The following is a 14,688-nucleotide window of genomic DNA, read 5'->3' as shown; positions in this document are numbered from 1 at the left end:
GCCCCAGGCAGCTCTGCCTCATTCTTCTCTGAGCTGCGTGGTTTCCCATGCAGTGCACGTTTAGTAATGTCCTACGTCACAGAGACTTCGTGGATGGAGGGAGGTGAGCTGAGATGTGCGCTTTGCACACGTTTGCCAGGCTCTGGTGCTGGAGCCCTGAGGCCCTTCGTTTGACCCCCTGGCAGCAATGAGCTCAGGCCTGGAGGGGAGGCTGGTCTGGGACCCCCACACCGGAGTCTTCCCTGACTTGTCTCGTCTCCCCAGGCTCTTGTTGCTGTAAGATTTGGGAGCCAAGAGGGTTCTGTGGCTCTGGACCAGGGAGCCGTTGACTTTGAGCTCAAATTACTGGCATCCCCCATGGAGAGAAAGTCCCAGGCTCTGATCTAAGAGAGCAGGAGTCGGGAAGGTTGGGGGCTTTCTGCTGGCCTCGCACAGGCCAGCGCACCCGGGTGGTCTCGGTGGACACGAAATGCGTCCAGAGGCAGTTTCGCTTGATGCCACCACACACGAGGGGGCACCGCTGGCATCGAGCGGGCAGAGGCCAGCGATGCTGCCAGCCTCCTGCAGGGCACGGGGCTGCCCCCACCAGAGTTTCCCAGCCCTTGCTGGAGAAACCTGCCCCAGAGCTGCAACGTGGAGCCCCTCTCGGCAGCGTGCAAACAGCATTGGCTTGTGGGCTCCGCTCGGGACCTCCCCCAGGCATGGTGCTCTGCCACGAGGCCCAGGCTGTCAGAGGGGCGGCCCCGGGTCCCCCCCAGCGCGTCTGCAGCTCGCATGTCCGACGGGCCCAGCGGCTCTGACTCGACCCTTCCCCCGACGCAGGACTTGCTGAAACACACGCCCCCCAGCCACCCTGACCACCCACTGCTGCAGGACGCCCTCCGCATCTCGCAGAACTTCCTGTCCAGCATCAACGAGGAGATCACGCCCCGCCGGCAGTCCATGACTGTGAAGAAGGGAGAGGTGAGTGCAGCGGCCACTGCCCCGGCGGGGGACGCCGGGCCCCACTGTGTCCCTGCACAGAGACGTCCGGCCCTGGGGGCCCTGGACCCTGGCAGGGGGGACCCCGGCCGGCAGCGGGGCGTCCGGGTGGGGTTGCAGGGATGTGGTAGCCTCACTGCGGGGGTTGTGTCCGGAGCCCCCCACACTTCTGCCAGATCGGGGTCCCAGAGATGGGCCAGAAGGCAGACGGCATTTGTCTGCCTGGAGACTGCTCCGTGACCGCCTGACTATTCTTTCGCGATAAGACAGTTGACAGCGGGTTTGAGGACTTCCCGGGGAAGAAAGGGAGCGGGGCATGGTGTGTTCATAGCTGAGAACGGGGTTGACGTCCTCGGGGGGCTTCCCCTACCCTTCCCCTCCTCCCCCCGCACTGAGAGCCCCTCCTGCCCTCCGTTGTCCCTGGAGGAGAGGGTGTGGCGCAGAGGGGCCAGGTGCCACCCTGGCAGTCTCCGCCCTTCCCGGGAGGGGCCCGCCCATGCCAGGCAGCTTGCAGTGAGATGGCAGAGGTGTGCCAGTCAGGGGGCTGGCGTCCAGCGTGAGCACACTTTGCTGGACGTGCGCCGGGGCGGGTGCAGGCAGGGACAGGCCGTGTGGGTCGCCACCACTGGGAGCCACTTCCTCCTCTTCCTGCTTCTTCGAGTCCCCGGGGCTCAGCAGTGCCCAGTTTGACCCGCCAGGCACTCAGGGCAGCTGGCAAGCGGCTCTCGGCCCGAAGCTCCTAACCTCCAGGGGAAGTCGTGCCTGAGTGCCCAGCCTCCCTGGTCACCAGTTCACGCGACCTCAGCAGACACGGGAGTTGCTTCTGTCAGGACGGCCTTGCCATGGCTCTGTCTCCCCTCCGGGGAAGCGGCTTCAGGGCGTGTTAAGTCTGTGCCATGCCTCCCGCTGCAGCGGGCATCCCTGAGGAGACGAGCCTTCCCGCTCCTCCGATCAGCTGCCTTTGGTCAGGTGTCGCCTGTGATCGGCAGCCAGGCCCTCGTTCCTGCGTCTTTTGTCACAGGCCTCCTTCCCTGGGGACCACGGCTGGGGTCCCGGGGCGCCTGAGCAGGATGGAGTACGGAGGGGCTGGGGCTCTGTGGGGGCCGGGCTTCTGCCTGCCCCCCAACCCCACCCCACCCACCAGCGTCTGGTCTGGTGGCCTGTGGCGTCTGCGCTTCGAGGGGAGTCATGTGGGTGCCTGGGCCATGAAAAGCGAGGAGGAGGGCCAGTGACCCTGAAAGGTCATGAGTCTGCCTCGCCACGACCCTCCGTTCAGGGCTGTCTGCTGGGGGCACAGTAAGGGACGTAGGTGGCAGCTAGACCAGGACGCAGGCTTCCGTGGTGCCTCGGTAGCAAGGAAATCTCCGTGCCAAGGCAGGAGAAGCGGGTCCATCCCTGGTTGGGAAGATCCCCTGGAGAAGGAAATGGCCACCCAACCCAGTATCCTTGTCTGGGAAGTCCCACGGACAGAGGAGCCTGGGGGCCTACAGTCCATGGGGTCACGAAGAGTCCGAAACGGCTGAGCGACTAAACTGTCACCAGCAGACCAGGATGAAGGCAGGTGCACGGACACCTGGCCGGTCCAGGGCAGACAGGACTCATCAGTCAGCGACTGATGGATCAGGGAGTCCCCTCCCAGGCCGCCCCAGGCCTTGCTGTCTTAAGGACGCCTGTCCTGGGTTTCTCTTCGCCAAGTGTGGAGCCCTCTCCTGGGCCGCGGGCCACCCCCACCGAGGTGGCAGAACGTGCTGAACGCGGCCCCTGCTCGGAGCCAAGCCCGGCCCACCCCGGGCCTCGCCACCCGCACCTCCTTCCCGCCCTCGGCCCCACCTGGGGTCACTCTGTCCTCCCGGCGCCCCCTCGAACAGCGGCTCCCTCGGGGGCGTGTACTTGTCGGCTGGGGCTGGGGCCAGGCTGTAACAAAACACCATCGCCTGGAGGGGTGGAAGCTTCTCACCGCTCTGGAGGTTGGAAGCGGAACCCAGGTGCGGCACGCTCGGGGGTCCGGTGGGGGCTGCCTCCTGTTGTCCTGGTGGCAGCCGGAGGCAGCTGGCCGGCCTGGGGGAGACCCTTGGCAAAGAGGCGCTCCTCTGAGACACATGATGTAACCCCTTTGTCTGTGGAAATGGGGGTGATGGTGTCTCCCCTGCAGAGGCGTTGTGAGGCTCAGTGAGGACTTAAGGACGGGGAGACTGGACCAGGGACCCGACCCCCAGAGGACTCGGCAGAGGGGGGCCGGTAGCCCATCGGGGAGGTCTTTTTGTCCCCAACTCGAAGGACACTGAGGCTTGGGGAAACCAGGCGGCTGAGCCAGCGACCCCGCTGCAGAGAGAGGAGAGAAGGGCGGTGCGGACTCGGAGCCAGGCCCAGCGGACGCGGTTACCCGAGGATGGGGCCATGTCTCTTGCAGGGGCGCCAGTCCGCAGCCTTGGCACCTTCCCTGCCAGCCCCTGCACACCCCGGGATGTGGGCACATGGGGACACACGGGGTAGGGAGGACACATGTGTGCACGCAGGCACACCAAGGGGACTCAGACACACACAGACACAGTCCGTGGCGCCCCCAGGGTGAATGGGGAGGGGCCTGGCTGCCAGCCAAGTCTGCCCCTCAGCGTCTCCCCACCCCCCATCTGAGCTGGCGCCAGGAGGGGCGGGTGCGGGAACTGATGCTGGTGGCCCTGGAGGAGGCAGGTGGTGCCCGGGGCGGGGAGAGGGGGTGCTCACGGGGGCTCCATCGTGCCGGGACCCCGGGCGATTCCTGCCTTCGGGCCCTGCGGCCCGGTGGACCGTCGTCCTCTGAGCTGGAGGTCGGGCGCCCTCTGCTGGCGATGGCCAGTAGCTCAGCCCGTTCGGTTCCCCCTCCAACTCAAAAGGTCCCCCGGTCTTGCCTCCTGGGCTGGAGAACCTTCTGCCGAGTCCCTGCTGAGGGGACATCGCCCCGTTTGTCTCTCGAGGACTTCAGCGTCCCGGGACCTGCCCCCACCCCAGCACCTACCCGGCCATCAGGTGTCCACGCCCCCACACCCCCCGGGGGCTCAGGCCGGTGGAGGGCTGTGACCGCACGCCGTGGCCTTGGCACGCGGGCAGCCCTCCCACCCTCGCTCGTACGGGGTGGTCGGCGTGGGCAGCGCCCATGTGAACCATCTGTGCTCTGTGCCAGGGCCTGGCGGGCTGCTGTGAGCCCACCCATGGGTGATGGTGACGTGGGCGTGGGGGGCCCAGCCCAGGCTGCACTCACTTCTGGGGGGCTCTGGCTGAGCGTTGGCAGGGGCTTCAGAGAGGCACAGCCTCCCCAAGAAGAACGGGTGCGGGTGCCCGGACGTGCCGGGGATGGCCGCGGTGAGCCAGCGCCGGAGTTCTGCGCGATGAGCGGGCCTGACGCTCTGCACTGCCCCACACCCCACCCAACCCCAGCCATCGCAGACTCGGGGGGAGTGTTGCACTTTCTGAGGGGCCTTCCCTGAGGCTGGGTGGGCAGAGTCCCTCTCCCTCCGGGCACAGACCCCTGAGTCCCTGCTTGCTTTCTGCACTGCTGGGGGTGGGTGGCGGAGCTCCCTGTCTGTAAAATAGGCACAAGGACCCACCCCCAGCCTCTCCGCCTGTCCTTGGCAGGGCACAGCCTTGGTCCAGGTGACGAGGTGGTGGCCGCTGGTTGCCGGCTGGTGACCGACCTACTGCCAGACGCTCTGGACCTGTCCGAGCTGGGGAGACCCGCCCTTGTGCTTCAGGGAAGCCCCCGGGGCGGAGCACAGGGCTTGCCGGGGCACTGGTGCCTCGAGTCCGCCTGCTGTTCGAGGCCTCCTCGGGGCTCGGGGCCTGCATCAGACACGTGACCCCTGTGTGGGCTTCTGTCCATCAGCGGGCCGTGACCTGAGCAGGACTGGAATGTGGAGTCCCAGCTGGGGGACCCCTGCCCGGCCTTCTGGTGCCCGCAGATCCGGGCCTGGCCCTGAGCGCGACTGCCCCCGTCTCGGAGTCCTCCCGGCTTGGCCCCTCCCCATTCACCAGGCGGCTGTCCACCCTTAGCTCCGGGCCCTTCTTGCCGGCGTGGTGGTGGTCCCCCACACGAGATTGTTCCCTCTTCTCCTGGCCGGCCTCCCGCCCGGGTCTCCAGGGCTGTCCTGGGGAGGGAGGCCCGGGCTGCTCTTGCTCAGACGGGGTCTCCATCCCCTGGGCTTCTCCCTCCGACCTCCACGCATCCTCCCCCACAGGCCGTGCGCCCCGGGCGCTTGGGGACTTTAATGGACAGAGGGCAAGGGGTGTGAGGTGTTTGCAGGCAGGGGGGCCGCTGGGAGGTGGAGGTGGGGGGCAGAGGCCCCGACCCCTGCCCTGACCACCCCGTCTCGCCCTGCTCACAGCACCGGCAGCTGCTCAAGGACAGCTTCATGGTGGAGCTGGTGGAGGGGGCCCGCAAGCTGCGGCACGTCTTCCTCTTCACTGACCTGCTGCTCTGCACCAAGCTCAAGAAGCAGAGCGGGGGGTGAGTGGCCGTGTGGCGCCCCGGCCCGGCGCGGGGTCCAGGGCACCTGGGGCGGTTTCTACAGGAGGAGACTGGGTGTTCTTGCCAGTCAGCTCGCAGAGGTCACCTCCTGTGGGCCAGGCCACTCTCGTTAAGCTACAGTCTGTTCCAGCTGGACACAGTGCCAGGCTCACAGTCAGAGGCCATCATTAGCAGGTGTCCTGGGTCAGCGTGAGTGACTGGGCTGTCGACTCTTTGACAGGAACAGGGGGGCCTGACTGTGACTTCGGGGCTGTCAGGTCGTGACTGAGAGAGGTCTGGGGGTGCAGGGTCTGCTGCAGGTGGGCCGTGCGTGGTGCCTGCCCCGCCCCGGCCCTTGGCAGACATCACCAGCTGACGGCCAAGAACGCAGTGGCTTCTGCGTGGCTCTCAGCCCTGGCCTGCCGACCCCACCCGGCCCCTCAGGGATCAGACCGCCCAGGGTGCAGGGGCAGCAGCGAAGGAAGAGACCAGGCTCTTCAGCCGCTCTGCCGTCCCCGTGCTGAGTGGGTTTAATCAGAAGAGCGCTTCAGCTTCCTCGTCTGTCAAGGGGGGGTTTACAGTGGGTGGATTCGCAGCCCTGGGGGTGTCTGCAATCCTGTCCTGCCCTTGGCGGCCTAGGTGGTCTGCCGTGTCAGGAGAGTGGATGAGGCACGTCAGACCCCTGGGGCCTGCGCCCCATGTGAGCAGCGCCCCTGCACAGGGGCCACCGGGGCTGGGTCGCCAGTGTCCCCCTGTGACCTCATCCTGGCCTGTCTCGGGGACCACGGGCAGGGTTTGAAGGTCAGGTAGACATCGTGGCCGTGACCTCAGGGCTCCCAGACTGGAAAACAGTGACTTAAGGGGAGGAAGGTGGGCAGCCTGTTAACATGCCCCCCGCCCCCCACCTAGCAAAACCCAGCAGTACGACTGCAAGTGGTACATTCCGCTGACGGACCTGAGCTTCCAGACGGTGGACGAGTCGGAGGCCGCGCCCAGCATCCCCCTGGTGCTGGACGAGGAGCTGGACGCCATGAAGATCAAGATCTCCCAGATTAAGAGTGACATCCAGAGAGAGAAGGTGCACGGGCAGGGCGGGGGGGAACCAGGCTGGCTCTGCAGCTCCGGGAGCAGCAGCACCTCCCAGCGGGCGAGTTCTGCTGTGCCTCTGACCCACTGTGGGTCTCTGGGACCTGCCGGGACCCCGAGAGCACTCGGAGCACCAGGCTTCTCATCAGACATGGAGCTGTCCAGGCTCGGGCGGAGGGGGCGGGGGGGTTTGCCTTGCTGTCCCTGTTATAACTGCCCCAATGGGGAGCGAGTCCCAGGTGGGGGACACGGCCCCTCCGGAGGGTCTGACCTGCACCCGGCAGACCCCTGGTTGTTTCTGGAGAGGAGCAGTGTTCTGAGGGAACAGCGAAGGCAAGCCCCCAACCTGTAGGGTCAGTCTGTAGGTACTATGTGGTGGCCAGAGACGGGATGGGTCCCCAGAAGGTTGATGTCCAGGGACCCCAGCTGTGGCAGTGGGTGCAGCAAGACAGGCGTCCTTTGCTGCCCGCCCCTGCCCTCCCTGCTGCACCAGAAACCCCGGGGGATCAGGGAGGCCGGCACAAACTCTGGGTTGTCTGTCTGTCTGGCCGGGGCGGAGTGTCCCAAGGGCTGTTGAGCCCCATCCACTGCTGCACGTGTCCAGGCCATGCCCCTGGGACAGAGGCTTCAGGAGGGCGGTGCACGGCAGGAAAAGAGAGGGTTTTCCCTACCAGGTCCTGGGGGTGCGTCTCGCCTTGCACAGGACCCTCACTCCCAGGTGACGCGATGCCAAAATGTGCAGACCCGGGAGCAGGGCAGGGCCCTCAGGGTCACGACGGGCCCCTGGAGGTTGTCCTAAGTTTGGAGAAAGTGAAAGAAGGGAGGTCAGTGAGAGGAAGGCCTTACTCCCTCAGGGAGCCTGCAGTGAGCACGTCTGGCAGCCTGGGCCCAGCCTGGACGGTGTGGCCGAGGCTCTGTCCATGGGCTTCTGTCCTCTAGGGACCGAGGGTCCAGGTCCATGGGCAGGCTGAGCAGGAGCATGCAGCGCTGGGTTGGGGCTGGACACGTGGCCGCACCCTCTCCCCGCAGAGAGCGAACAAGGGCAGCAAGGCCATTGAGAGGCTGAGGAAGAAGCTCTCGGAGCAGGAGTCGCTGCTACTCCTCATGTCCCCGAATATGGCCTTCCGCGTGCACAGCCGCAACGGGAAGGTGAGTGACCGCCGGCCACGCCACGCAGGCCACGCCCCCGCCCGCCAGCCACACTCTGCAGAACACACACCTCGCGGGCCACGCCCCCACCACAGACCACGCCCATATGCTGCCGGCGCGCGCCCCTCCCCCCTCGTCTACCGGTCTCGCCCACAGGCCATGCCCCTGCCCGCCGGTCACACTCTGCGGACTACGCACTTCTCAGGCCACACCCGCCCACAGGCCACCCCCACGTGGCAGCCAGGTCACGCCCACAGGCCGGCCCCCCGACTACCGGTCACTCCCACAGGCCACGCCCCGTGTCGGCCACAGCCGTACATGCCGATCACACCCTGTAAACCACGCCCCACGTACAGGCCACGCCCCACTCCCCGCCGGCCACAGCCCTACCCGCCATTCACACCCTGTAGACCACGGCCATGCTCCCACTGGCCACGCCCCCCACCCGCAGGCCACGCCCACCCCACCCCGCTGGCTGCCTGTGGTCCCTCTTCAGCCCCAGAGGCTTGTGCAGCATGGCACACGGGCCCGAGGGCTCCCCTCAGGGGCTCTGGCCCGGACCCCCACAGCTGGGAGGTGGCGGGGACTCCAGGGGCGTCTCCACAGGGTTGGGGGCTCATAGGCTCTCCGTGCAAGGATGCAGTCTGGGAGCCCGTGGGCCTGAGGGACCACTTCACTTCCACCCTGAGGGCTCTTCTCCGGGCATCACGCGCCTGCCCAGGGTCTCTGCGGGGGTCTCTCAGCCCGGTCTCTCCCAGGCTGGTGGGCATCAGCCCTCCCCTCGGCACATCCGTCCTGGGGACCCGGTGGCCCCGTGCTGTGACGCATCACCCTGACCCAGGTGGGCAGGGGGTGCGGGAGCAGGGCTGCGAGTGCACCCCACTACCCCCTGGCTCTGATGCCCGCAGCGCGGGGCTGTGGGCGCCCCGAGCGGGTTCGCTGCCGGCTCCACGTGATGGCTGGGACAGAGCCTGGTCCACTGGGAGCCCGGTCAGTGGGGTGGCGATAACTGGGCTGTGCTCTCCCCCTGCCCCCAGAGTTACACGTTCCTGATCTCCTCCGACTACGAGCGGGCCGAGTGGAGAGAGAGCATTCGGGAGCAGCAGAAGAAGTGTGAGTGGCCCCCGGGCCGGGCAGGGGCTCCAGATGTGGGTTTGGGGTATTGACACTGTGGTCTCTGAGCTCGTTTTCCCCAGCGGGCTGGGCCGTGGAACTCATCCAAGTGAGGTGTGCCTTGGAGCCCCGACACAGAAGATGCTTGAGCAGGGGCTGTCCTGAAAGGACCTCCTGCCCCCTGTAACTGCCCACCGCCAGCCTGCCCTCTGACCTCCCCCGATGAACCCCACCTGCTCTCCTGGCCTTCCCTGAACTCCCCCACCCTGCCTGGTGGGTCTCCTGCCCTGACCCCTGCCTGCCCCTGGCGCTCCCCCACCCCTGCCTCGCCTGCCCACCACCCTGCCACACAGCCCAGCAGATGCTGGTGCCACGGGGCCCTTGGCTGAGCCCGGCTGGGTGGCCACGCCCTGCTGGCCCTGCTCCCCTGTGCTTGACCGCTGTCGGGACAGGGCGCCCACCCCGATCCAGGACGGGCCCTTCTCTGGACGCTTCCCTGTGTGTTAGCAGGTCTCTGCTTCTGCTCAGCTCACAGCTGTCCCGTGCTGCCTGGCTGCCTTCAGGGCTGGAGGGCAGACCCTGCCTGGGACCTGGGGCTGCGGCTGCCTGCTTCCCTCCTCTGCTCCCTGCCGCCCCCCAACCTGATGACTTGGGACTCCCAAGCCATTCTTGCTGAGAGGTTCCCGTGTGTGCCTCTTGCAGGGGCAGCCAGGCTGAACCCCGCATCCCGGGTGGCTGGGGGTGCTCCACACGCCTCTGCCCTGTCCCCCCGAGGGCACCGTCTCTGGGGATGGGTGCTCCTGGTGGCGCTGACGGCCGATGCCTGGGACCCCGCCCATGTTCCCGTCACGGGTGTCCTGTTGTAACCAGGGGCCAAGACTACTTATAGTGGCTGTCCTCTGCTCAGAAGTGAGGCCTGTTCCCCCACGTGGGGGAGAGACGGGGGCGCAGCGGACAGAGCTGCGTTGGTTGTTTGGGGAGACCCCACAAGAAGCTGCGCCGGGTCACCCCTCACAACTGCCATATGGCCGAGCCAAGGTGGCAGGCGACCCTGTGTGAGCACCTTGCAGAGGTTCCCTCCACACTCCCCGGGCCACGCCCCCCGTCCCTTAGCGGCTCATCCCTGGGAGCACGTGGACGCTGTAGGCCTCCTCACCGGGGCGCGCCGAGGGCCTGCTGCGAGGGTAGCTGGGAAAACCACTCCAGGGGGTCCCGGGGTTCCGAGGAGCGGGTGGACTCACCGGCTGGCGCCCCTGTGGCCCCATCTCAGGCTTCAAGAGCTTCTCGCTGACGTCCGTGGAGCTGCAGATGCTGACGAACTCGTGTGTCAAACTACAGACCGTGCACAGCATCCCGCTGACCGTCAACAAGGAAGGTGGGCTGCCCCCATCCCGCACCCTCCAGGCCGCCGTCCCTTACTGCTGTTGGTGCTGTCCTGGGGCCGGGGACCTCCGTGCCCGGGCTTGTGTGTGCTCCTGTCGGCTTCTCCCTGGAGTGGACGGGACAAGTTGGGGTGACCCAGGGGACCAGAGACTTGGTCCCGAGCCCCGAGCCGCTCCTCAGACCCTCTGTGCTCCGGTCTGGCCCTGGTTCCCGTCCCCCCGCCCACCCCCACGTGTGGGCGTGCCGCGGCTGCGTTCACTGTTACACTCGTGCACACGTGCTCGCACACGAGCGTGCTTTGCACACTGCGCCTCATCCACGTGACGTGCTCCCCGTCCCTCTCCTGTCCTGAGAGCCCGTCATGTCTCGTCTCCTTCCCCTTGCCCACGCTGTGAACTTAGCGCTCCATCCTAAGGCCGAGTGGAGGCCACAGCGGATGTGTTTCTGCTCACGTTGTCGCCTGGTCCCCGCTAAGCCAGTGACAGCCACGCGCTGCCCCCCACCCCCACCCGTGAGGGCTCCTTGAAGCAGAGCCCTGCCTCCTGCCTGCCCCTCCCAGGAGGACGGGCGCTCACCTGTCTGGTCTCTTGCACAGATGACGAATCTCCTGGGCTCTACGGGTTCCTGAATGTCATCGTCCACTCTGCCACCGGCTTTAAGCAGAGTTCAAGTAGGTGGCTGGTGTGGGGAGTAAGGTGGCCGGACCCTGAGCCAGAGGGTGTGGGGACCAGGGAGGCGGCTGACCGCCCGGAGGCGTGGTACCCGCTAACAGCCGCTGGGTGCGGGGTTGCTTTCCAGGGTGGACCTTGCCCTTGCTTGTACCTGGCTCTTCAGACTCTGGGAGCTGGGAGCTGCCCCCTGCAGGCAGGTCATGCAGTTGTAGAGGTCAGGCTTTGCTACAGAGAAGGAGATCAGTCCTGAATATTCATCGGAAGGACTGATGCCGAAACTGAAACGACAATCCTTTGGCCACCTGATGCGAAGAACTGACTCATTGGAAAAGACCCTGATGCTGGGAAAGATTGAGGGCAGGAGGAGAAGGGGACGACAGAGGATGAGGTGGTTGGATGGCATCACTGACTCAGTGGACATGAGTTTGCATGAACTCCGGGAGTTGGTGATGGACAGGGAGGCCTGGTGTGCTGCAGTCCATGGGGTCGCAAAGAGTCGGACACGACTGAGCGACTTGAACATCAACAAAATGCAGCCTAGGTCTCCAGGAGGCTGCGGGCTGGCACCCCGACCCTGGTGCCGGGGAGGTTTTGCTGCTCTTTAACATGCCGAAGGGATACCCTTTTAACCCTTCCCCTTGGAGCCATCTGTCCCAGCCGCATTTCAGCGCAGGCTCAGCACACACTTACCTGTCTGCCTGACCCCCAAGCTCTTAGGGCCCCTTGGAGGAGGATACGGGGCACGCACCCTTCTGACCATGCCACTGTCGCTACAAAACCGAACCAGACGTGCCTGATGAGCCCCAGAAGAGAAGCTGTTCCCAGGCTGGTGGATACCATCAGAGCTTTGTATCCAGGATATATCAAGAAGGCTTACAGTGCCATGCCTGAGACAGCCCAGTTTTTTAAAAATGAGCAAAAGATTTGAATAGACAAAAAAAGCAGATTTATTATAGATTTGTGGTTGAATGGGAAAAATGGGCCAAAGAGCTCTTTTCAGGAGTGATGGAAACACACTAAAATTGCGTGGTTGTGATGCCTGTAGAACTCTGCAGACTCACCCAAAAGCACCCAGCTGGACGCTCACAGTGCATGAACGTGAAGGCACAGTTGTTCATACCTCAGCAAAGCCGTTTTTTAAAGGAAACAACACAATTTCTGTTGGATAAGTTAAAACCATAACTAATTTGAATAAGCCTGAATACTTATTCAAATACATATTTTCGCTTTACCCTATAGTAACTTTATTAATAGGGCTTCCCTGGGGGCTCAGACAGTAAAGAATCTGCCTGCGATGCAGCAGACCCAGGTTTGATCCCTGGGTCAGGAAAGATCGGCTGGAGAAGGGAAAGGCTATCCAAGCCAGTACTCTTGCCTGGAGAACTTCATTAACACGCCGATGGACTGAGCCCCTTTCCACGGCCCTGCACCACTTCCCTCCCAGGGCGGAGCTACTGCCCATGAGCAGGGGAGCCAATGTCGTGACAGGTGCCGGCTTCTAGCTGCACTCGTGAGACATGAGGCTGTCTTGATGGCTCTGCTTTGGTGTCTTGTTTTAGGAAGAAAACCGAGAACTTTTCCGGGTGGTCCAGAGATCAGGATTTGGTGTTTCCACAGCAGGGGATGGAGGAGGTCACCGGTTCCATCCTGGGTTGGGGTCCCAAGATCCCGCAGGCATCACAGTGCTACCAAAAAAAAAAAACCCCAAGACACTTTTTTTTTTCTTTATGATTTAGAAAATAACACCTGCTTTTATGAGAAATGTGGGTGACAAAGGGCCATGTGGTCAGTCCCGCTCTCCGTGTGGCCCCCGTAGGTCTGTACTGTACCCTGGAGGTGGATTCCTTCGGCTACTTTGTAAATAAAGCCAAGACGCGCGTCTACAGGGACACGGCCGAGCCCAACTGGAACGAGGTGAGGCCCCCCCTTCTGGGCAAGCAAGAGGCGCTCGGTCCACGGGGTGTGACCACCAAGGGCTTCCCTGCCGGCCTCCGTGCCAGCAGCCATTCCCGGGGGAGCAGGTGGGCCGGGAGATTTTATCTCCTTGTTCCTGAGAATTTGCCTGCACACACACACCCCGCCCCGCCCCCTACCACCAGTGACGAAGACACTTGTTTTGCTGGCAGAGCGTCTGGAAAAAGGGCTTTGAAGTGCTTCTTACCATTAAGGCCCTTGTTATTGCCGAGTGTTTATCTGGGAGGTTTCCATGGTGTTTTTGCTCGGAAATTGGAATGAGCCTTGGGCGCTGTGACACTCCTGAGGCCCGGAAGCCGGGGCTCTGCTCCTGGGGCGGGGGTTGCCTCGCTGGGCTGGAGAGGACCCTGGTCTCTGTTCTCAGCTTCACTTTCGTGATCGTTAGACGTGCCACACGCCGCCCTCGGACCGGGGTCCTGAGGAGCCGGTGGACCTGCCTGGTCATTAGAACTCCAGGCGCCCGGGCTACCCGGGGCGGGGCGGGGCGGGGGTATCGGAGCCAGGCGGGGCCCATCCAGGAGGGCTGACCCCGCAGAGGCAGCGCATGCCGAGGGGGCTGCAGAGACCGAGCCTGGGCTGAGGGGCTTCAGGGCAGCCCACCACCCTGGTTGCACGTGTGGACCGTCTAGGTTCTCGCAGGTTCCTGGCACGAGCACCGTTCCTCCCCCCGCCCACCAGTCAGGCTCAGAAATACCTGCTCTCCCAACCCCCCGACCCCCGTTTCCCCACCAAGAACCCATGCTGGCAAAACCCTGCTGGCAAACGCGAGTTCCTGAGGTGTCTTGGGGGTGATGGAGGAGGAAGCAGGCCCCGCGCACCCCGCGGCAGACACGCTGAGAGCCTGGAGGAGAGCCTCTCCTCCAGGTCCCTCTCTCGCCTCGCCTGGGTTGCCTCCCTGGGTCAGTGTTTATGTTTTCCCTTCAAACAGACTGTCCTCGGAGCAGCTTGAGGGTCTGCAGCAGGACACAGCGCGCCCATGTCCCCGACCCTGGCCCCCCAGTGCCGACCCACCTTGAGGGCGCTGGTCATGATCAGCAGCCCCCAGAGACACTCCCCCCGAGCCCATGGGGGTTCTGTGTTTGTAACCAGCCCCCGCCCCGGGGCCTCTGCTGCAGGTGGTTCAGGGACCACCCTGTGTGAGATGCCGGCTCCCGGAGCTTGGGTTAGGCTAGGTGTGAGAGGCGCCCGGAGCTTCCGGAAGCTGCCAAACTAGCCTGCGGTGTGAATTTCGCGAGGGTCTGCATCTCGGGGTGACAGTGGGGAGGGTCTCGCCGTGGGGCCTCAGGAGCTGTCTGTGCAGGAAGGGGCCACTGTTCAGAGGCCCCTTTGGCCAGCAGCGCTGGCCGCCCCTCTGCAGGGCCTGCCTGGTAACCCGGGGCTTTCCTCCTCTCTCCGGGGCGCAGGAGTTTGAGATCGAGCTGGAGGGCTCGCAGACCCTGAGGATCCTGTGCTATGAGAAGTGTTACCACAAGACGAGGCTCGCCAAGGAGGACGGCGGGGAGAATGCAGACCGGATCGTGGGCAAGGGCCAGGCGCAGGTGAGGCAGCCCCTCTGCTCCCCGTGGGCTCCAGGGCATCCCCCCCGCCTCGGACCTGCGCTCCCCGCCTCCGGGTGCCCCGTGTGCTTCCCCGCTTGACGCCCGGGGACACCGAGGCGGGGGTCGGGGGACACAGTGAGGCAGGCCCGGCTCTGAGTCGTCGGCCGTGGGAGACCTGGGCTGGCGCCGTCCTGGGGCCTTTCCCGCCCCAGCCTGGCTGTCACTCAGCGTCCTTTCCCCGAGGGAATTCCAGCTCCACCTGTTTTTCCAGGAGGCCTTGAGCCACCCTGGCCTCTGGAGAGCCGGAGGTGGC

The 14,688-nt window shown here is 64.8% G+C and overlaps 1 protein-coding gene and 1 long non-coding RNA gene across 2 annotated transcripts in view; one reads left to right on the top strand and one right to left on the bottom strand.

Annotated features, from left to right (window-relative positions):
• BCR (BCR activator of RhoGEF and GTPase) overlaps positions 1 to 14,688 on the top strand; it is an 86,833-nt gene that overhangs the window by 56,250 nt on the left and 15,895 nt on the right. The window contains exons 8-16 of the mRNA XM_040251201.1: positions 823 to 963; positions 5,340 to 5,461; positions 6,371 to 6,539; positions 7,577 to 7,696; positions 8,734 to 8,809; positions 10,080 to 10,184; positions 10,788 to 10,862; positions 12,680 to 12,777; positions 14,241 to 14,375. Of these exons, the coding sequence (XP_040107135.1) occupies positions 823 to 963; positions 5,340 to 5,461; positions 6,371 to 6,539; positions 7,577 to 7,696; positions 8,734 to 8,809; positions 10,080 to 10,184; positions 10,788 to 10,862; positions 12,680 to 12,777; positions 14,241 to 14,375 (1,041 nt within the window). The remainder of the gene's footprint in view (positions 1 to 822; positions 964 to 5,339; positions 5,462 to 6,370; positions 6,540 to 7,576; positions 7,697 to 8,733; positions 8,810 to 10,079; positions 10,185 to 10,787; positions 10,863 to 12,679; positions 12,778 to 14,240; positions 14,376 to 14,688) is intronic.
• LOC120871312 lies at positions 11,792 to 13,250 on the bottom strand. The gene is made up of 2 exons (XR_005723000.1): positions 13,025 to 13,250; positions 11,792 to 12,548 (listed from the first exon to the last, which is right to left on the bottom strand). It is a non-coding gene; the product is annotated as an uncharacterized LOC120871312 (long non-coding RNA).

The sequence above is a fragment of the Oryx dammah genome, unplaced genomic scaffold, assembly GCF_014754425.2.
Source record: "Oryx dammah isolate SB20612 unplaced genomic scaffold, SCBI_Odam_1.1 HiC_scaffold_12, whole genome shotgun sequence".
Lineage (NCBI taxonomy): Eukaryota > Metazoa > Chordata > Mammalia > Artiodactyla > Bovidae > Oryx > Oryx dammah.
The sequence above is the reverse complement of the archived record's forward strand: the minus strand, read 5'-3'. Positions and strand labels throughout refer to the sequence as shown.